Raw genomic sequence first — 21,470 nt, 5'->3', positions numbered from 1 at the left:
GAAATACTTCATTGGCAGAGAAATGATATAATGGGTTTCACCACTACCTGTCACTCTATAAGCAATTACCTCTAGATCCAGCCAGCTATTTTTCATTCCTTGAAGGTTTTTTTCAGGAGGAGGATGATGCAATATCACAGTCAGTGGTACCTGGTTATTATTGCAGCCTACTGTCATTTCCCAGCGTACCACCTTCATGAAATTTAAATTATCCTCTCCTCCTAACAGCATAAATCTGGAGCAGAGAAGCTCCACCACATGGTCCCCCCAAAATATCACTCACCTTCAAGCATTTCTGCTTCTGCTCTCAGTGCAGCAGCAGCAAACCCTTCCACCTCCTCACTCTCGCCCACATCACAATGCAGTTTGAGTAGAATTTCCCAGACATTGTCTTTCGAGATACTCATAACAGATGCCAGGATCTGGGACTACAAGTTAGGCAGCACTCTGTGCTGCAGAACTTGTCAGACAGAGCTGTGAAATTGCACTAGGTGAGAAGCAAAGACCACTGAGATCCAGAATGAACAGCTGCTACCTAAACATTGACAATCCCATTTGGGTATGGCTATGGAAAGAGGTCAGTTCATGGAAGACCTCAGTTCTCAGGCAAGAGGTCACACAGCGCTTCACAAAGGCTGGTGGCTGTAGGCTGTGCTGCATGTGAAGCAGTGACGCTCAGCACCTCCCAGGAGCAGGGCCACCAAGGCTTAAGGCACTGTAAAACAGCAGTTGGTAACGTAGAGACTTCTCACACTTAGTTCTGGTTCAGTGAGAGCTCTGGACACAGATCTCTGAGCATACAGAGTTTAAATATCAGCCTGGGGAAGGACAAAAACAATTCCTCAAGTGTCTTCTTCACTACAGTGTATTGAACGGTGGGATAGAAGGCTTTCTATTTTTCCAAAAGCAAGACTGTAAATTTATTTAACAGTTAAGAAGTATTTTCAGATATTAATCATGCTAAATGGTGTTTAAAAAAGGGTGATTAACGCTCTCCATGCAGGTGAGGTTCTTAGCCATAGATAACTCACAGACAGCAGTTATGCAGCAACTACAGTCAGGCACTGGCTTTACGAGTTTGCAGCGTTAAGTTGATGCTAACCATGCGGTACATCTTTTACACAGAGCCTTCATACTACCTTCTCCCAGGAGAAAACATTCTGTGGGGCCCAGGAGCCAGCAGAGACAGGAGGTGAGGGCCTGATGGGGTAGTGCGCAGTGTGCCCCTGGGAGTACCAAGGGGTTAACACTGTGGGACACTTCACTGGCCTCTGTGTTCTGGCTGGCTGTGCCACAAGCAGCAGCCTTTGAATACAGCCTGTGTACTTCCATTGCTACCATTCTGTTGTTGGAGTGAACCAAAGCTAGTGCAATTCACTCTTAAAGAGCTCAAAAATGAACTGTTCATACATATACGCATACATATAAATGCATATGTATGTATAAACATGTAAACAAAACTTGCATCCTAGGGTAGCTGATGCTACTGCTGGGAGGTCTGTGTGGTTGTAACCTCTCCTGTCAAAGTACCACTATTTATTATCAAGGATAAAACAAATACTGCCAGGGGCCAAAGCAGGTATGTGTTAAACTGAGCCTCTGCACCAGCGATATGTACGCATCACACCATCAACAGCTTGCTTTGTGAGAGATGTGGGAACATCCCGACAACAGCAGAGGAAGATAATTACAAGGCTGGCATGTTTGGTTAGAAAACTAGTTCATATTTGGGTACCTTGTTAAATGCCTGCATGTTGGCCCTGAGCCTGCTAATGTGTGAAGTAGATCAAGGCAAGCAGGTCAGATACTTTGGATGAGATGCAATAAACTTAATGGCAACTCCAGTGGAAAAACTCCAGTGGAAAAAGCAGCCTTACTTGTTCCACCGGACAGTCTAAGCATAAAATATTTTGCCTACAAATAAGAGTTCTCTCTCCCTTTGTGACAGCCTTTTCAAGTGGAGGAAAGGTTTCTCATATGTTCAAAGGCCTTCTAATAGAAGTGCAGCACATGCCTTGACATGGCTTAAAAGGCAGAAATGGCTTTACATTTTTTGTACTATAAGGAACCTGGACATTCAGAAGTGATGTTTTCATGGCTCTTCGCCTCTAAGTGAATGACAGCTCTGAAAATCGGTTTTAGATATAAGCCATTAATCCTACACTCCAAACGTCTCTATCTTCGTGCAAGTTCCAGAATTTTTGTTGAAATATTTGGTGTAATTCACAAAGATAAAGTTCATACCTGCTCAGTGCACTTCAGAGGAAAGAAAATCACATTTTGGATATACATGCATGGATGACAAGACTCTTGTGCTCAAAAAATGAGTAACACTCACTGGCTTCTGCTCTTTCTGAAGACTGTTTTCTGTGTGATCCCACCCAACTGAGCAGCAGCCAAACCCCTTCTGGACTCTGTCCTTCCTCCCCCTGCCTTCAGCAGATTGCTCTTAATTATAAAACTTAGAAAACTGAAAAGAGTTGTATGGCCAAATGCAAGGATGCGTTTGAGATACAGAAACACAAATATCAAAACACATTCAGTGAAAAGGGGGAGAATTCTTTCCTGCCACAAGGATGATGTAATGCAGCCAAAAGGGCCAACCATACCTTGAGGTGCACCAGGCCCAGCACTGCCACCAGGCAAGGGAAGGGGCTGTCCCACTCTGCTCTATGTAGCCACACTTTGAGTACCGCATGCAAGTCTGGGTGCCACAATATAAGAGGAACATAAAACTACAAGAGAGCATCCAAAGCAGGGCTACAAAGATAGCAGAGTCCAGAGCACAAGGTGTGTGAGCAACAGCTGAGGTCCCTGGGTTGGTTCAGCCCAGAGCAGAGGCAGCTGAGGAGAGGCTTCATGGTGACTGCAGCTCCTCCTTTTTTCCATCTATGTGCACATCATCATGATTTTTTGATTATTTACTACACACTGGGACTGGCACAGTGAATGGCACAGGTGGAAGCCCTTTACCTTAATTCATTACATGGAACTACATAGAAACTTCCATAATGAAACAATAAAAATACAGAGGTGCTGTTATTTTTCTTTCTACGTGGGGGGAAAAAAAACAACACCCGTGTCCTTCATCACACCCATTTATCAGAATAAAAGCAAACCTTTCAATGAGCAGATTTTTGTATCTCTCATGCCACGGGTCAGTATCCTGAATTCCAAAAAGAACACAGAAACCAGAACACTTTCCTTGCACGCCTTTCACATTCCCAGGGCACCTCCCACCATTAATTCTGTAGAGGTTAGGAGGACATTTTTTCCTGCTTATACCTATGGGGAAAACAGCTGAACAGGTGGATTTCTGCAACAGAATCTACCTGAGAAGCACACACAACTTCTGCAGGTAATTTATGGCAAGCAAACAGGAACAGAAGATAACAGCATAATGCAATGCACTTAGTCTTCCCACCACGTTTAGAGAAGTAGTATATTCACAATATCTGCACTTCATTTCCCAACTTGCCATAGGCCTGCTTTCATCTATCCGATCATACTCTATTGGGGCAAAAGTTACTGTTAAAAGTGTTGCTGGAGGCAGAATGTGTCTCTCTTCTTAACGCAGTAATTACAAGAATAATTCATCTAGAAGAGCCTAGCTTGGGAGCATAATAGGCATAAGGATATGAAATCCAAACTCTACCTTCGGTATCTTACACAAATGATTTCAGCTGAATGCAATGGCACCACAGATGGCCCAGATTCTTCAGAAGCATTCAGCATCTCCAGCCACAGGTAAACACACCTGTTATCTACCTAGACTTGCTCCTTCTTAGCTGGAAAGAAAGGATATATTCTGTGGAGATATTAGATACTGCACTTCACTACACTAAGGCTTTATATGAAGTATGTAAGAGAGAAGAAAAAGCACGTTTTTCCCATAAATAGCTAATTTTCAAAGAGTTACACAGCATAAAAAAGCCAGCTTGAAGTAGTGTGGCTGATCCCTTTGAATTACCTCAGCACGATGTCATTTTTATCCGGAGACTTCATTCATCTCTGTGACTGGTAACTGGGCCCTAAACCAGATAACAGATTTAGTGGGATCAAGCTCTCAAATTCAGAGTAATGTGAAAACAAAGTTTTGCATCTTCAAACTGAAAGAGATGAATGTTTTCCACGTGATGTGCCACTTTCAGACCTGAAGTAAAGGGTTTACAGGGCATGTTGTTTTGCATTTGGTGCATTCCCTGGTAGTACTAAGATACAAGTCACTTTTTCCCTTGCCGATCTTGACAACTCTCAGAAGATTGGTAAATCTGAGGAAATGACTGACAGACCAAGCTTGTGAACTGACGCACTGCTTGCCAGAATGACTGTCTTATCTGAGGTACCCAATTCTCTATTGGATTCCTGCATACTCCTGGTTATATTGCCTCACTACTGCATTGGTGTCTATGAATTTATATGGAAGAAAAGACCGCCCCATTGCAGACCTCTTGCTACTGAACAAATATCAATTCCTTGTTTTAGATTCATTCTGTTTTAATGTATCAAGTGTAATTACTTTCAGAATCTTTCAACACCCTTTAAGACGTGTGATCTCTTAGTGGCAGAGATCACAGAATCATAGGCTCACCATGATTGGAAAAGACCTCTAAGATCACCCAATCTGACCACCCACCTGCCTCCCATATTCCCCCAGTAAACCACGTTCCTTCATTTCATTAAAGCTCTTCCACATGAATCAAATGACAGGAAGGAGCTGGAGGAGTACCTACGGCTGACACTCTCCACTCTCCCTAACAAGGAGAGAGGAGCTGAACCTGTTCCACATTTGGAGCAGATAATGCTAATCAGCTGTTAGTGAGCACTGCCTCAAGGTGACAGCAGCATCCTGCTAGCCCTGTTGTATTTGTATATAGATGGTTGTGGAACCACAAGGAGTTAAGAAAACAAGATGTATCATCTTAGCTATTAATATTTTAGCTTGATGACTGAATCACCTTTCATGTCATAAAGGAACACTTCTGCAGAGCGGGCAGTGTAATACAGCATAACTCCCTATCAATTTAGAACTAAGTAAATCTAGTGCTCCCTTATTATTCATAGGTTTTAAAAATTTATTCTGCCTTTTAATTAGTTCTTAACATGAAATTTAATTCCCTTGTATATCTTGAACTTCACAAATGACTATCATTCCATACAGTAACAGTTTAGATTTGTTCTTCCATTTACTCACTGTCCAAGAGAACAATAAAGCTGTATCTTTAGATGACTGTTTTATATTGACATTTAGTGTATTTATGTGTAGACAGGATCATCAACCTTCAAAGAATCCTTCCTCAAATGCTGTTCATACACACTGCTTATGGATTCTGACTTGACCAAGGTGCATCAGTGAATTACAACCTCCTTGGTGGAGCTTTCCCCTGCAAACCTAGAATCTTCTGATACAGGTGAGCAATCTTCTTCCCTCCCTTTATAGCACCTCTCTATCATGGAAGTCCTTCCATCATCACACCTCTGTTGTAACACCTTTCCCATTGTATTGTTCTGTCCCATTGCTGTGCCAAGTTAAAAAACAGTTTCAAATTAGAAAACTTTGTTCTTGATGAGCCAGAAGTGGATATAGCCACATAGCTGAAATTCAGGCCTGTGTTTTTAATATGCAAGCAGCCATTTCCCAGAACAGCAAAAATAAAGTGACTTTTAAAAAAAGCCAGTTAGGGCTTAATCTGTAAGAAGATGCATCTCATTGTGGGTTTGGCTAAAACTCATGAGCTCCAGTGACCAGTGAGATGCTGCAAACCAAAGTTCACATTCTCTGTTCTGCCGTAGCTTCACCCATGTGGACAAGTGACTGTAAAACGCATATTGGAGATCTCCTCCATTCCTGGTGTAAGAGAAATGAAAGTACACACCAGCTCACTTGAGAACAGCAGCGTAACCCTGAGTATGAGATGTCTTCCAATTGGTCCATTATCACATTTTTGTTAAGACCAACTGGAAAGGAATCTGAACAGGAAAACAAAATTGCCTTGGGGGGGAGGGGGTGAGACAACAGGAATGCAGTACAAACATGATCCAAGTTCTTCTGCTTTAGTATTTGAGAGCATTCAGCACACTTTGACATAATTTGGCTAAGCAGAAGTTCACAGAATCTCTCATCAACTTAAGACCATGTACTGTTTGGGTCAGCAGGCAATGAGCTGAGCTCCTGCCTTGTTCAGACAGAACACCTAAATATCAGATGAACAAAACATGGGTGCCAAACAAGAGCAAGCTTTAAATAAACCACACAGGCACATATCAGTAGACCTTATAAGCCCAGACAAGATTTAGACAGATCTGCCCCACAGAAATGATGGCGACTGTGGGCAAAGAAATGAGTAAGAAACTGCACAATCAGCAAGAGTATTTTTCTAATACCCAACATCACAATAGAATTATTCATCACATTAAAATACCCAGCAGCTACAAGCCTATCCAACATCTGCAGTCCTGTTCATCTGTGGTACCTTCACTAAACAAAAACTGGTCTTACAGCCAAGCCAGCTCCCCCAGGGGCCTTTCAAAGAGCATATATTTACACCTGCATTCATGTTATATATTAACTGGAATTGAACAACCTTTCAGTAAACAGGTTAAAAAAAAAAAGCAACAATACAAAACTCTGCATGGAAAACACCAGTCATGCATCCAGCAGATGGTGCTGTGACGTTCCATGCTTCACTGAAGTTCCCCCGTTCCCCCCCACCTCCCTGCCATGTTTAGCTACTTCATACCGTATGTAATGCCCAGCTTCTGCATTGAGCATTGCTCTTCAAACAACATGGGCTACTGTGAGTAAGTAAACCCCTGTACAACACACAAGAGCCAAAGACATCAGCAATCCAGACCTCTGCAAAAGGTATTAGTTTCCCAATAGGAAACTTCCCTTCCCCAAGAAGGCAGTTCTGAAGCAGGCAGACGGAAGCTGGTATCATGGTCCTTCCTGCCTGCAGTGTTCATTCCAGTTAAGTACTACTGCTTCTGTTATCACCTTTGGTGGTAACAAAGGAGGCCACACCCAAAGCAGGAAAGCTTTCTATATACTATAATTGTAGAATTAGAAATTGGTATTAGAACAGAACAGTCGTAAAGTCCCCTTAATTTTTAAAAAGGCCATATTTAGTTTAACAACTTACTCTTCAGTGCTCATTTTGCTCAGGACAAAATCCTATTTTAAGCTTTTCTCTCATTCACCGCGTGCTGAAATATTCCTGCAGTCCATTCAACAGACTGTTTCCAAGCCTTTTCCAGAAATTCCTTAATACACTTAGTGCTGTTTTGGACAATTTTCACTACCCTGCCATATCGTGATTATTCAAGAAGTGCAGGACCTTATGCAGAATCCTTGGTGCATCAACTCAGTAACTGGGACAACTGCTTGGACATGTTATCCTATATAATCAGTTGGTCTCCACATACAGATGAATACTTGCGCCATCTTGCATGTACCAGGTTGTTATACCAGGCTAGTTTCAGCATCACCAAAAGGTGAGAACCTTACACTACCCAGTGTTACTAGAGAAGCTTGGTGTTTACAAGTACCAGCATGGCCACATGATGCAGGTCTCAGCCTGTACCCCAGCTGAAAGTACAAGTGCAGTGTTTAATAATACTGGACCTCAATCTCTATTAGAAAACAAAAAAAGTAGGCAGAGAAGCTCTAGAAGATGTATAGTAAGAACAGAAGTCTTCTTCCTGCCCCAATAGCCACTCACATTTAAGACTCCAGATCAAACAACAAAAACCGGATAGACAGGGCATTTCTGCCTTCTCTTCCCTACAGAAGCAGCAGATGCTGCTCTATTCATCACTATATAAGACATGTAGGAACACACCATGCTCTAAGGCATTTCTCACAGCAAATCATCATTACTTAACATATTTGCCTAGCTTAGCTTGTTAATGCTAGTCTGGGAGGTCAGAATGAGTACAGCAAACCAGAACTTTGAAGTGAGGCAGGGGAAAGACGCTTTTCAGGACTACTGGACAGATAGGAAGCAGTCTGTCATTTGAAGGATTTGAATCATTATTTTTGGTTTACAATGTTTGTTTCTCAAGTAGAATTGCATGCTTCCCTCTTCTCCAAAGCAATGGAGTGTTGGTGGAAAAGGGGAGACATAAGAATTAACAGACACTGTCCCTAAGAAAAGGAATCTTCTGAATCACAAGCCAGAAGGTAAGGCATCTTAGTCCTTCAGTTGTGAAACTTCATAGAGGTATGCGCCGAGCATCTTCACTCCCTGGATGTAGTTGTACCTGTAAAGACAGCTCCCATTAGCACTGTTGCAGTTTGAGCTGTTTTCCTAACAGTTGTGCATACTGCAGAATTAGTGCTCTGTTGGCAACAGATGCTACAGGCAAAATTGTAGCAAGAAAGAGTATTCCCAACCTTTTGTCTTGCCAAGGGAAATGCAAGAAATGTCACCTATGAGGTTAAGACAGAGTAGTTCAGCTTTGAGGCTGAACTATGAGAAGTTCCTTGTTGCAAGCATGCACAACCAGAAGCAGTAAGGATGTAAACGTTCAGCTATGGACCTGTTAAGCACAACCACCCACTCAGTCATCCTCCACTAAGGATATCTTCCCAACCCTTAACATGCTTGATTTGCCTTAGTTCTTTTCATAATATGTGAAAAAACCCACAGCACAACTCAGTCTGTCATGGGGACAAATATATATATATATTATATATAATATATATATATTCTTACCTATTTAGCTTCTCATTCTGAGAGTGGGCACCATCGTCCGCAGCTCCAACAGGAAGCAGCATGACATTCTTGCCTGTTGCTTCTTGAAAAGTGAGGGTAACAGGAATGCTTCCTCCCTCCCTTGTCAAGTCTGGTTCAACTCCAAAAACTAAAACAAAGTGATACTCTAGTCAGTTCAAAGTTGCATTTGGTTTTCTAACAGATTCTTGCTGCTGCTTAAGCAATTAAGTACTGCTTAATGAAGCAAGTACTTCTGTACATTTTCTAAAGCATCTCTGATAGACTGCAGAAGTAACAGGACCGTAGAGTTTCACCCCAGACAGTGCTGGAGTGTTGTCAGTTTCAGAGTGTAGTTCAAACTGTTTGTACTATCTGAAAGCCTGCTGAACTCCAACAGAAATCAGATTTGCCCTTGTTAACCCTACCACAGCTAAGGATGACAGAATGCATAAGCTTGGAGGGCTTTGGTTAAGTAAATTATCTGAACTACTGAAAGTTGCATCTTTATTTAAGATCAACACCATGACAACAGACTTGCTCCATGTTTTGAATGAGCTCAATAGTAACTTTTCCTCCATCCTGTACTTTAGAAGGATGGCACATGAGATGCTTTCTTACTCAGCGAGTCACATGTATCTCCCAAGTGTGAAACACCACAAATACTCTGCAAACAAGACCTCCACAGTATTTCTCTTGAGGTGCTGGAACAAGAATACTTCCTAATACAAAGTGGAAAACCCACTGACCTGTCTTCATGGCCCTTCTGCCAGCCATGTAGTGGGGATGGTCAAAGTCTGACACCCAAGGTTTTCCACCATGGCCTAAGTATACCTTGAATTTGTTAGGGCTCTGCAGCTCTGCAAACTTTTTAGTCAGGTAATCTTGAACCTATAGGGGAAAAAAAAGAAAATCAAGTAGCCTTGATACTTTTACATGTATAAACACTGGTGAAACCAAGAAACTAAAAGCATACTACAGACTTAAGAGACTTGCAAGTCACAACTACATGCAACAATAGCTTTCACATTACTATTATCTCTCATTACCATGTAACTCTGCAGTCAGTATCTCCACCAGGGAAGTAAAAGCACTACTGTAGAACAGTCAGTCATTATGCTGAATTCTTATGCTTTTGAATAGGCTTGTGCAGTAGCTCAAGTGCCCCACAGTTAAATCAGCATTCAGTTCTCAGCTGCATCTTCAAGTTAACTAAGAGAAAGTGGACAGCAAGGCCACAACAGTTCAGAGTGGGACTACACTCATTCCCTCAAATACATGAGCTGAGGTGCAGGCAGGGAAGACTGTAGCAAAGTAAACAGAACTGTTTCAGAAGCCAGAAACACTTTTCCTCCTAGATATGGAGAAAAGAAGCTGAGAGGCTTTTAGAGATCGTTAATCCATCTCAACATACATGCTTGGTGACCTCTTCAGGAGTCATGTTTGGCACAAGTCTCATTGAGAACTTGCCAATCACTTTCCTAGGAATCACAGTCTTGGCTCCAGAGGCTGAGAAGGCTCCTTCAATTCCATGGAGAGACAAAGAAGGATATCTCCATCTATGCATAAGGATATCTCTCTGCAGAAGCAAAGGAATAAATGTAAGATTACATCAAGTTTGACAGATGAAATTAACTTGGGATCTCTACTAAAGACTTACAAAGAACAGTGCTTTCTCACATGGACAAATGCACCTCAACCGAGATCACTCCGTTGCAAACAGAAGCCAGCAATTCTATTAAGCACATATTTAAATACTAAGCTGAATGACCTCTGAGTTCACTGGCATGAGTGCTACTACCAACCATCACAAGGCCATTTCAGATACACATTTCCTCCTCATTGCCTTGGACATAGTTCAGTACACTGGATGTTGTAAATTCAACACATTTGTGTCCTGCGCAGACAACTACAGTAACTTGAAACTGAACTACACTGTAGAGATTAGGGAGACTTAATTTTGTGGGCTTTCATGCCGAATTTGTTTTGTTACGGGTACAACTTGCCTCTACGCTTCTCTTGAGCAGAACTATCACTGCTCAAAACCTTCAATCAAGCATGCTGCTCTTCACCTGGAGATTACAAGGCTTCTCATATCTCCCTTTGTGTGCAAGAAATGTCTTGAGGCCATGTAACTGAATTTTCTTCATGAATTACACCAGGATTTCAGTCTAGCTAAGATGGAACAGTTTTAGTACCTCAAGTGAAGGGCACCATGCCAGCTCCTTATATACAAGTTATATTTCATTCATTACTTCATAGAGAAAGACTAAACACCAAAGTCTGTGCGCTCTCAGTTGATATAAACTCCTGCATGTAGAAACAACACTGAGCATATAAAATTGTTACTTATAGCTACTTCGGTTCAGTCTGAAGTCCTCTCCTGATATTACCAGGAGAAAAGACAGACCTGAATACGTAAACTTTACTTTTACAACACTTCTTTCAGCATGTTATGATAGACTTATATCTATGGCTTAGATTTTTAAAATTAGTATATACTACTCGTACCCTGTGAGTATTTTCTGGCATTCATTTAGAGAACTCTTGGGATGAAGTTTTAGAAACAAAAGACATGTCTATATTGAACTTGAGCCTAAACATTAGCCAAACATTTCAGCAGCCTACAAAAAGGTCCTTGCTTGCTAAGGCTAGGAAGATGTTCTGCATGTCAACCTTAAGATCACAGTTACTGTTTTCTTACCTTATGAGAAGACTCAACTGCATAAGAAACTAAATTTCAGATAACCCACTGAACTTCCTACAAAAATCCATGAACTCAGATGCTTTGTGCAGACACAGTATCTGACTTTGGGAAACATTTCTCCTGTGCTAACTGTATTTATCTAGCTTTAAGAGAACAGCATTAGATAAGGGAAGTTCCATACAAGTTTGAAATGCTATTTGCACTTGAGCAAGGAACAACTAAGGAGCAGCTTTAATATTGCCTAGACTGCTTGTTTTAAATACAGGATAGCCCAGACAAAGTTTCCAAGTGCACACTTTGCAGAGTAACTGCTATTACAATTAACTGTACAGTATGCCTGAACTTACACAGCTAACTAGGGCAGACAGGAGTACAGTGTACCTTTGTATCATGCAGTAGTTTTGTTGCTCCTACATCTTTTGCATATTCTTCTAGGTCAAAATCAATCTTCTCATAAATGGCCAGCTCCTCATCAGTAACAGATGCCACTGCTTCATTGATGCCAGGGATGAGGATTTTCCCTTTCTTGTCTATGAGAGAACCTGTAAACAGAAAGCACTTCAGATCAGGATTTAACCAGAATAAATAAAAGCCATTATGGAGGAAACACTTCCTGTGGGAAGCGGCAGTCAGTCTTCTGAAAAGTTCTGTAAATATAATGAAACTACCCCCCACCTCTCAGGGTCTTTTCCACAAAGCGTAAAGGGCACTGATGGATTTTTTCAGCTATCCAAAAACCTGTACTTTCCTGCACCTAGAGATAGATCTACTGCTACATGTTTAGTTGGCTGTTTGAAGGCAGGACTGCTCAAGAAGCTCAATATGGCATCTGTAGAAGAGTTTGCAGGAAAGAGCTGATGAAACCAGTCCAGAAATACACAACAAGGTTTTAAGAGAAGCTTGGCTAGACCTTCATATTTCTGTATCTAAGGGATCGTTCTGTTTTATATTTAATCCTGGGAAGCATAGCTTCATTGGCTTTCCATAGCCAATGAAGTGTAAGCAGTACTTAGAAGTGCTTCATTGCTTTAACAGTGCTTACTCCCATTTTAGATGCATTCAATAAAATTTGTTTTTTCTTACCCATTAGAGCAATGAGATCTGTCATAGCCTCATGTATCGAGCCACCATAAACTCCAGAGTGAAGGTCTTTGTCACTGCATTCTACCTGGTTAGAGATGAATTATGAGATTCAGGTTAATTATAGCATGAAGACAATGAAGGTTGCATAGATTTCTATCCTAGATTTTTGTTGCATGTATTTTGAGGATGCATCTGTTTCTGAACACTGACCATTCAGTTGTAGTGCATTTGAGCAGACATGCTTCCTATTGCTTTGTAAAGTGCAGTAATACTGGAGACTTCAGAGATGACTTCTCCTTTACTCAAAGAAGTATCTGGATGAAGATACTTGACATGAGATAATCCTTTAGCAAAGCTCCTGGATAGCTGAAAGCTAACCCCATGATATCCAAATATGATATAGGATACTAAAAAGTTATTTAGATCATTATAGTGGAACCTGTTCTATCTACTGGTCAGTCCTATCATCTCTGAAAAAAAACCTATTGGTTTGAAAAGCCTGGATTCTCTAATAGAGAGAATTTGAGCTAGATTTTCTCATTAGGTCACGTATTTCAGAACTCACCTCTATGAAGTAGTAGCAAATACCCCTCAAGCCATACGTGATACAAGGTTTATTCTTGCCTAGCCAGTAGTTGTCAGAAATGCAAATATAATCCACATCTTTGAAGAAAGTATCGCGCTGAGCAAAAATCAGTTCATCAAGGCCTTCTGATCCTGATTCCTCCATACCCTCTAGGCAGAACTTAATATTTACTGGAAATTCCTTTGAAAATAAACAAGAACAGATAAGTATACGACAACATTTAATTCCTTCAGTGACCAGTAATTTTGATCTGTCACATAACTAAGCAGAACAAGGGCAGCTTAGTTTTACAGTGTCTGAATGCATTAATTATATCTAAAGTCTGTCTTATGACATCTAGATGTACTTAAGTCAAGGGCACTTAGTCCACCCTTCATTTGATGAAATCCAAACTCTTCAAAAAAGGTTTAGCTAAGCTCTAGAGCAACTGGTTTGCAATCCTCTTAGCTGTGGAAAAGCAACAGATCAGCTGCCAAGAGTAAGTCACAGGGCAAGAAAAATTAGTCATTAAGAATAAAAATTGCCTGCTACAGCAGGAGTCAGGGCTACCTTGCCTGACCAGCCTACCATATTCCAAAAGCACTAGAGAACTGCTAATTCTCTGCCCAGTAACAATCAGTCTTACAAGATAGACAAATAACTGCTTTATTTCTGATTGTACTTTTTCTTTCACAGAAACAGGAAAACTTCATGACACCATGTTAATCTCATAATTCAGTGGCAGTGAGACATTAAGCTTTGCTAAAGGCCAGGCTAATTCGACATTATTTCATTTAAGAAAATTCTTACTCATACTGCATACATATTTTCCTTCCTACATATTTCTTTAAAGCAAAAGCATTTTAAGTGCAACCCAAGCCATCTACAAAACCAGCCTGTCAGCAAGTCAATTCAGTTCTACCAGAAATTCAGGAAATGTTGCACCATTCCACAATCAGCTGAATAAGCAGGCCTCAGAAGGGTTCGTGGCTGGATAACATTTATTGCTAGACTCAGCTGTACGTGGAAAAAAACAGAATAAATATTGGGCACACACCTGATTAGTTTGCTGATAAGCCTCCAAGGCATTCAGCCAGGCAAGCACTGGACCTTTGTCATCTGTTGATCCTCTCCCATACAGCTTCCCTGCAGAAATCAGGCAAATTAACCAGAATGGAGAAAAATTAGAATGAAGTTTGTCATCTCTTACTTGCAGAAGAAAACATCCTTCTGGATAAGCTTTTCAGCACTAAGTACATTAACTTTCCTTTGAGATTCTTCTGAAGCAGCAGTTTCATACCCTACTTCATATACCCATGCAGTGGAATAGGTACTTTAGTAGTTAATCCACTTTCGTTGTTACCCCACTTCTTCCATGAGCTGCTTGCTCCCCCGGTAGAAAAGAAAACCTGGAAGAGATGCAACTGCCATGGGCTAATTCATCCCCGTGTCCTTTCCATTAATACCATTTTCTACAATTACATCAGTAGGAATACAGAAACAAGCCATCTCCTTTTAATAGAAACTTAACCAGCACTGCTTCAATTTAATAATTCTTTATTTGAAGAATACAATTTCAGTAGTGACCAGTTCTCTGAATGCCAGAAAACTAGTCAGAGAAGTTCTACGGGCAATGGAAAGTCCCAGGAAATGGCACGTGAGATAAGAGGCAGATATTGTTGCAACTCATAAGAACTATGGCTACAACCCCTAAGCTGTATAACCACAACATCAGACCAAATCACAGAGGCTGCGAGCCATTGGTGAATATACCACCTATACTACCAGGCTGCACAGAAATAAGCCACTGCCTGAGGTAAGTCTAGCTTCTACTATCAGATAACAATCTGATTTATTAATTTGGACTCTGCTACTTTTGACCTAGTGCCCTGCTAGAAACCAGTTGCTACAAATGCTTCTTCTTGGCAATGATTAATGCTTATGCAATACAAGAATGGTTAATGTCACAAGAATAGAACCTTTGACTCTTAAAACTGAGCAAATGAAACAAGAAAGGAGCTGTTGGAAGCAAGAACTTTTAAAGTTTTACTTCCCTCTTGGCTGTAGGAAATGTTATTTAAACATCGGCTACTGCACGATTTCTTCATCCCCATCACTGGATATGAACACTTCCCTGGGTATAGCTCTCTCAAATAGCTTGTGTACTCACTGTAGCACAGTGCACAAACAAAGCAAACTATGCAGGTTGCTGTATCATTCCTCTCTCTCCAGGAGTAGGGAAGTAGCACTGAAATCCTGCCCCCTGTAGTGGTTCAAAAACCTCAGTCTGACATGACCTCGCAGGCTGCAAGTTCAGAAAGGTGCAATAGTAGCACAAGGAAGGTTTATGACAATTTCTTTTTTAACCACCCACTGAGGACAACAGTTACAACTTCACTGTAGTTACAAGGAGGAACGCAGGTAGGTACAACATAGAATAAATCAGAAAAAAAAAAAACTAAGAGCAACTGAAATTTTATCTCTCTATTGCTTACTATTTTCCCCTGCATCTTTTCAGTTTCATCAAGGGTTCTCTCTTTCTGTCTCCCTTCCTATTAAGGGTATGACTCTAGAATAATTAAGGAATGTTAGCTAAATAAGTGCTCCATATCTGAAGTCCATGCTCTTACCATCTCTTTCTACCAGTGTGAAGGGCTCACTGTCCCAGCCATCCTCCAGTGCTGCTGGCTGAACATCCAGGTGGCCATACACACACACAGTCTTTTTATGTGGATCTGAGCCAATCTTTCCCAGAATAACTGGAGGTAGAGGGATTGCTGATCCATCAGGCAGCTAGAAAAAGGCAGAAGTTGTTTTTGTATGTTTGTTTTTAAAACAAATATAGAATGTCAGTGGCACAATTACATCACATGAAAGTATTACTTTAAAATTACACCTCTAATCTCGTAACCTTTACAGACAGCTAAACAAAACTAAGCTGCTTAAACTGACTACAAGAAGCAGAATGTGTCTGTGAAAGCATCACAGAACCATGTCAGAAAGGAACTCCTTACAAGTCCCAGAAATAGTCAAAGTGTTTCCAAGCTCAGAAATGCTAAACACTCCTACATTACATTTTAGCAGAGCAAGCTGTCTGCATGCCAAACTGCCGTATCTAATGCTTACCTCAGCATCAGTGCTGAACTCCATTCAGAGTATTCTGCACTTCTTGTCACTGCACTTTCATCTTGTCCACAGTACAGATCTTGTGACAGTGATTTCCTGACAACAAAATCACTGAGTAAAACATGCCTACACTCACATAAGGTCTTCAACAGCTCTATTTCTCCACACTAGCCTACACTACAAGTGAATGGCAGGTTAGTGCTGATAAAAATTGAACTCAACTTAGTTCTTTGAAGTAACCTGTAAGCAATTTCCACATGCTATTCTCAGTAAGCACTTATGTCCATATTGGTGAACACACACCTAAGAACTGTTCAGCAGATCGAAAGCAGCATCAGATAATCACTTCTAGGCTCCAAGTTCAGATTTTTATCAGCTGGCTGCACGGTCCCTGGCCAACTGCAGCTTTAATATTGCAAGAAGTTACAGTAATCAGTACAAATTGCTGTACAGTAGTAAACTTAAGTTGGATGAAGCAACTTGGCCAATTGCTTTACATTGCTCTTCACTGCTACAGCAACAATAGTTCTTACCTCCCAAGAAAGTTAATACTGATGAACAGAGCAAGTTTGTCTCAGTGAACTGAAACACTTAAGGTGTGGTGCTTAACAGTGGTTCTTCACATTTTTCTTTGCAAGTGATCTGTTCATGTTCAGTCCATATTTAAGAAGATTTAACACAGTCCAACATGTAATGATATGCTTAACTGATACGGTTCCCAAGACTGACTATAACAAAGGTTTTAACATGAAGCTTAAGACTGTAGAATGATTTTATCCCATGTCTCCTGAGACTACTAGACCAACTTGTTAGAGCTAAGATACTATGGTTAGACTGCAGTTGGACTTGATGATCTTCAAGGCTTTTTCCAACCTGGGTAAGTCTATGATTCTATGATACTACTTTTCAAAGTCGCAACTCACAAGGTCTTCTGGACCAGATCACTACAGGAGCCTTTATATAACAACAAATTAGTAATCCATTTAACAGCCCAAGTAAACCTAATCCTGTGCTGTGATATGATGCATATATAGCTCAGTCTTCAGGTAGACACTGCACTGTGCATATCACTTGGCACCAAGATAAACCCAACCAGCACACTGCTGCTTGTAGGCAGATCACACTTGCAACAGGTGATTACAGCACCTGCATGTCCTTGTCTTTATCAGAAAGCACAGCAAGTTCTCACGTGAACATCCCTTTTGTCTGATGACACCAATTAAGTTGTCTTTCAGAAATTCTCATATTGTTCCATTTTGCTTATTTAAATGATATCTTCACAAATAGGGTCTGCAGAGCATGCTACAAGACAGTGGGATGCCTGCTAGATGCTGATATTCCCAGCATCTAAAGGGATACAAGATTATCTACACTATCCTCTTTCACTATAACTGTAGCCCTAATAAATAACATTTTAAGTGATTCTTTGAAGTGTACGAGCACTTTCCTTACTGGGATCACAGAAACTAGCACACACTTTGGCACAAACAGCTTGTCACCTTAAGAACTCTGTTGAGACAGACGCTCACATACCTTTTGTGTCCCGATATCCACAAGTTGAGCCGTGCCTCCCAGTTTCTCAATACCCTTCGCAGCAACTTCCATCATGTGCCTGATTTCAGCCCTCTTCTCTGGCCATGCTGACACACTCTGGATTGCTACCCACTCAGCCAGCCGCTGCAGGAAGACAGAAAAGACACAGTTTTCACTATGCATTGGATGGGAGGCACTATTAACACTAAAATCAACTAATATCAATAAAGGTTTAACTTGAGGCAAATCAACTCCATTATCTACACAACCGAACACTATAACCACTGGAATCATGCTCAAAAAGGTTCTCTAAAAATCTCACTTTCCCACAGTTACACTACACTGCCAACCTAGCAGTCTGCAGATAAGGAAGGCAGACTTAAGACTATGGTATTTTGTGCACATTATGCCCCTGGGTGCTTTCCTTCAAGCAAGCAGAATCAATTAGCGTCTATCAGGCTTCTCAGGCCATCTTAGCTCATTTTCCAAGTGAGATCAGTGAGAGCTGAACACCACATACTACTTGTCTGAGCATTGCTCAAACCAGTCATACCCTTTGCCTGACCCCTCACCTTCCAGTTACATGACTTCATTATCAAGCACACTGGTGTAACTCAAGCTTGAAGTTTTAACTTTTTAACTTTCAGTATCCCATAGCTGCCTGTACTGCAGCACAAATGTGAAAGAAAACTTACCTCAACATAAAGGTCTTGGTGTTCATCAATGTATTTAAAGAGGGTGTCAAGAGCAGCCATCTTCTAACCAGAATGTTGTTGCTGAAAAATTATGTGACAAAAATAATTTAGCCTCCTGAAGTTTCATTACAGAAGGCTTTCAACTTCCACCTGCTAATGCCACACAAATGTAAAACTTGAGGCTACCCCCTCTTAGGAAATCACAAAGTAACCAAAGCACATTCAACCTGAACACCACTGTCTCTGCCTCTCACCAGACAAACTGTGGGAGTTACAACTGAGCAAGCTGGTCTGTAAAAATGCTTCATGTACTTAACTAAGAAACGCAGGCAAAGCACTACTCAAATGAAACATACTCCCTGAAGTTGTGTTTTGTTATAAGAGTTCAGCTAATAGCATGCCTTAGTGGGCCTAGCTGTGTTCAAGGCTAAGTGCTGTTTTCCTATCTGACCTCCTCCACAGAGCACTGAAAGCAGGCAGTTTAAGAAAGTCTTAGCCTGTCACTCAGCCTTCCAAAGGAGGTCAGAGTGAAGCCACAGAAACAGAAACCAGCCCCAGCAGAGGCCAGAACTAGTCAAGCAAAAACAGGGAAGTGGTAGTGTAGTGCTTTTTTGTTCCATCTGAAGCTCATATGATAAAATCCAAGACCTCTTTACTTCTCAACTCCAAGTCAGAAGAAAATGAGATTTACAATCCAGCCTCTGGAAACAAGAGAACTGGATCACAAGCACAACTCTAGATCTGCACGCTACTCCAAGCAAGTATGTTCAGCAACACCAGCTGCTACAATTCAGGAGCTTGTTTAGTCAGCTTAACACAGAGCCTTTAGGCCTTTCCACTTCTACACAGAAGTCACAAGACAAGTATGATGGTCATTAAAATATCTGACTGTTCATCTCAGGACCTCTGGGACAGCTGACTGCTCTACCTAGCAAAATGAATGCTACCAAGCTGTCACAGACAGCATACTGCAATATCAGCACATCCTACTACCCCAGATCTAAGAGAGACTTATAGAACACATTCTAAGTCAGTCAAGACTGCATTCACACCAATCACTGACATCCTTTTACTCACTGGAGATAGCATTCTCTTTAGTAGTCATGAACTGGTCCAAGTCTGAGACAACTTATAATCCTTTAGAAAGATTATACAGACACAGCAAAGTTGAAGTACTGCCACCTACCAAAGCCTGGTTTCCCTAAAACAGCCATTATACTTACATACAACTAAAGCACACACGATTCATAGAATGGCCTGGGTTGAAAAGGACCTCAAAGATAATCTAATTTCAACCTCCTTGTTATGCGCGGGGTTGCCAGCCATTAGACCAGGCTGCCCAGAGCCTCATCCAGCCTAGCTTTGAATGCCTCCATGAATGGGGCATCCACAACCTCCCTCTTCAGCAACCCATTCTAATGCATCACCACCCTCTGTGTGAAAAACGCCCTCCTAATATCTAATCTAAACCTGTCTTAGTTTAAAATCATTCCCCATTGTCCTATCACTACCCACCCTCATAAACAGCCATTCCCCCTCCTTTTTATAAGCTTCCTTCAAGTACTGGAAGCCCACAATGAGGTCACCCCAGAGCTTTCTCTAGCTTAAAACAAGCCCAGTTCCCTCAACCTTTTTTTACAAGAGAGCTGTTCCAGCCCTCTGATGATCTCTGTGGCCCTCCTCTAGACCAGCTCCAAGAGCTCCATGACTTCCTTGTGCTGGGAGCCCCAGGCCTGGATGCAGTACTCCAGATGGGGCCTCACAAAAGCCAAGTAGAACAGGGGACAATCACCTCCCTCTCCCTGCTGGCCGCTCCTCTTCCCTTCTAGGGCACTTCTCATTTACCAGGACCCCCAAGTCCCTCTCTGCTTGGCTGCTCTCAAGGAGATCTTCCTCCAGTTCGTATAAACACATGGGATTGCCCCAACTCAAGTGCAGCACCCTGCACCTGGCCTTGTTGAAACTCATTAGCTTCATACGGGCCCACTTCTCCAGCCTGTCCAGGTGCCTCTAAATGGCTTCCCTTCACCTTGGTGGCTCACACAGCTTGATGACTTCTGCAAACTTGCTGAGGGTACACTCGATACCACAGTCTGCCATTCAGATTTAGAGAAGTCATTAAGGGTATCACCACTGCAACTCTCCCTATAACAGTGACCAGTTCCTACAGCAGACACCAAACCAAACCAGCTCTGTCCACGATGAACATGGACTGAAATGCCTCTTCAAAGCATTCTGCTGTTTGCATCATGAAACAAGATAACCCAAAGCTGCTCCCAGAGCACCAGGACAGCTTTGCCCTCCTCACCCCCTAGGCAAGGGCAGCACGCAGGTGAGAGCACCTCACTATGCCGGGAGAGGCCTGCAACCCCTCGGAGCGCTGCCCGCTCCCACGCCGAGGCCCCGCCCCGAGGCCGCCCTCATGGCTCCGCGCTCCGGGTCCTCGGAACGATACAGAAACTTGGCCGCGAGCGCTTCGATGTGAGAAGCGGGCAGAGCAGCGGGCGGCACGCAGAAAGCCGCCCGGGGAACGGCCACGGGAGCAGAACGAACGCCGGACACCGCGCAAGGCCCGCCGCCCCGCCAGCAACCTCGCCGGCCAACTCGCGCCGCCCCGACGCTCGTGGTCACCGACGCGGCCGCTTACCGTCCTCACGCTGTACCAGCTTCCCCCAGGGACAGACAGCTCCGCCTCGGTGTCTTAAATACCCTGCGGCGGGCCCTCCCTGCACCGCGTGCCGGCCGTGGCTTCGCAGCGGGGGCGGGACGGGGCGGGGCCGCGGGAGCTCCTCGTTGGGAAGGGCTCGCGTTAGGCCCTGCCCGAGCTGCGGCTATTGGCCCTGTGCGGGCCTGCCTGGGCCTGGGAGTGACACAACATCCAGTCTTTACTTGAACACCCCCAGGGTCGGTGACTCCACCACCTCCCTGGGCAGCCTATTCCAGTGCCTTGCAGTCCATTCCAGTAAGGCCTTCTCTCCAAATTGGAAGAATATGGATTTGATGGGTGGATTGTTCTATGGGTGAGAAGCTATGAGATCGTATCCAGA

The 21,470-nt window shown here is 42.4% G+C and overlaps 1 protein-coding gene across 1 annotated transcript; it reads right to left on the bottom strand.

Moving 5' to 3' along the window:
* Positions 1 to 6,039: 6,039 nt before the first annotated feature.
* CNDP2 (carnosine dipeptidase 2) lies at positions 6,040 to 21,208 on the bottom strand. The gene is made up of 12 exons (XM_072328543.1): positions 21,071 to 21,208; positions 18,424 to 18,504; positions 17,729 to 17,872; positions 15,700 to 15,862; positions 14,127 to 14,215; positions 13,070 to 13,270; positions 12,505 to 12,589; positions 11,803 to 11,963; positions 10,129 to 10,293; positions 9,464 to 9,605; positions 8,718 to 8,865; positions 6,040 to 8,262 (listed from the first exon to the last, which is right to left on the bottom strand). Exons 2-12 carry the CDS (start codon positions 18,481 to 18,483, stop codon positions 8,193 to 8,195), a joined length of 1,428 nt encoding a protein of 475 aa, XP_072184644.1. The 5' UTR covers positions 18,484 to 18,504; positions 21,071 to 21,208; the 3' UTR covers positions 6,040 to 8,192.
* Between the last annotated feature and the right edge of the window lie 262 nt (positions 21,209 to 21,470).

The sequence above is a fragment of the Excalfactoria chinensis genome, chromosome 2 (assembly GCF_039878825.1).
Source record: "Excalfactoria chinensis isolate bCotChi1 chromosome 2, bCotChi1.hap2, whole genome shotgun sequence".
NCBI classification, from domain to species: Eukaryota; Metazoa; Chordata; class Aves; order Galliformes; family Phasianidae; genus Excalfactoria; species Excalfactoria chinensis.
The sequence above is the reverse complement of the archived record's forward strand: the minus strand, read 5'-3'. Positions and strand labels throughout refer to the sequence as shown.

What these genes read in the sequence shown, in the direction of transcription:
- CNDP2 (XM_072328543.1), bottom strand. Translation starts at nt 18,483, where the DNA reads ATGGCTGCTCTTGACACCCTCTTTAAATACATTGATGAACACCAAGAC. An exon ending in CACACTGGTAGAAAGAGATG is followed by an intron (nt 14,216 to 15,699) that starts GTAAGAGCATGG and finishes TGATTTCTGCAG; the next exon opens with GGAAGCTGTATGGGAGAGGA. An exon ending in CTGAAGAGGTCACCAAGCAT is followed by an intron (nt 9,606 to 10,128) that starts GTATGTTGAGAT and finishes TTTCCCCTATAG; the next exon opens with GTTCAAGATTACCTGACTAA.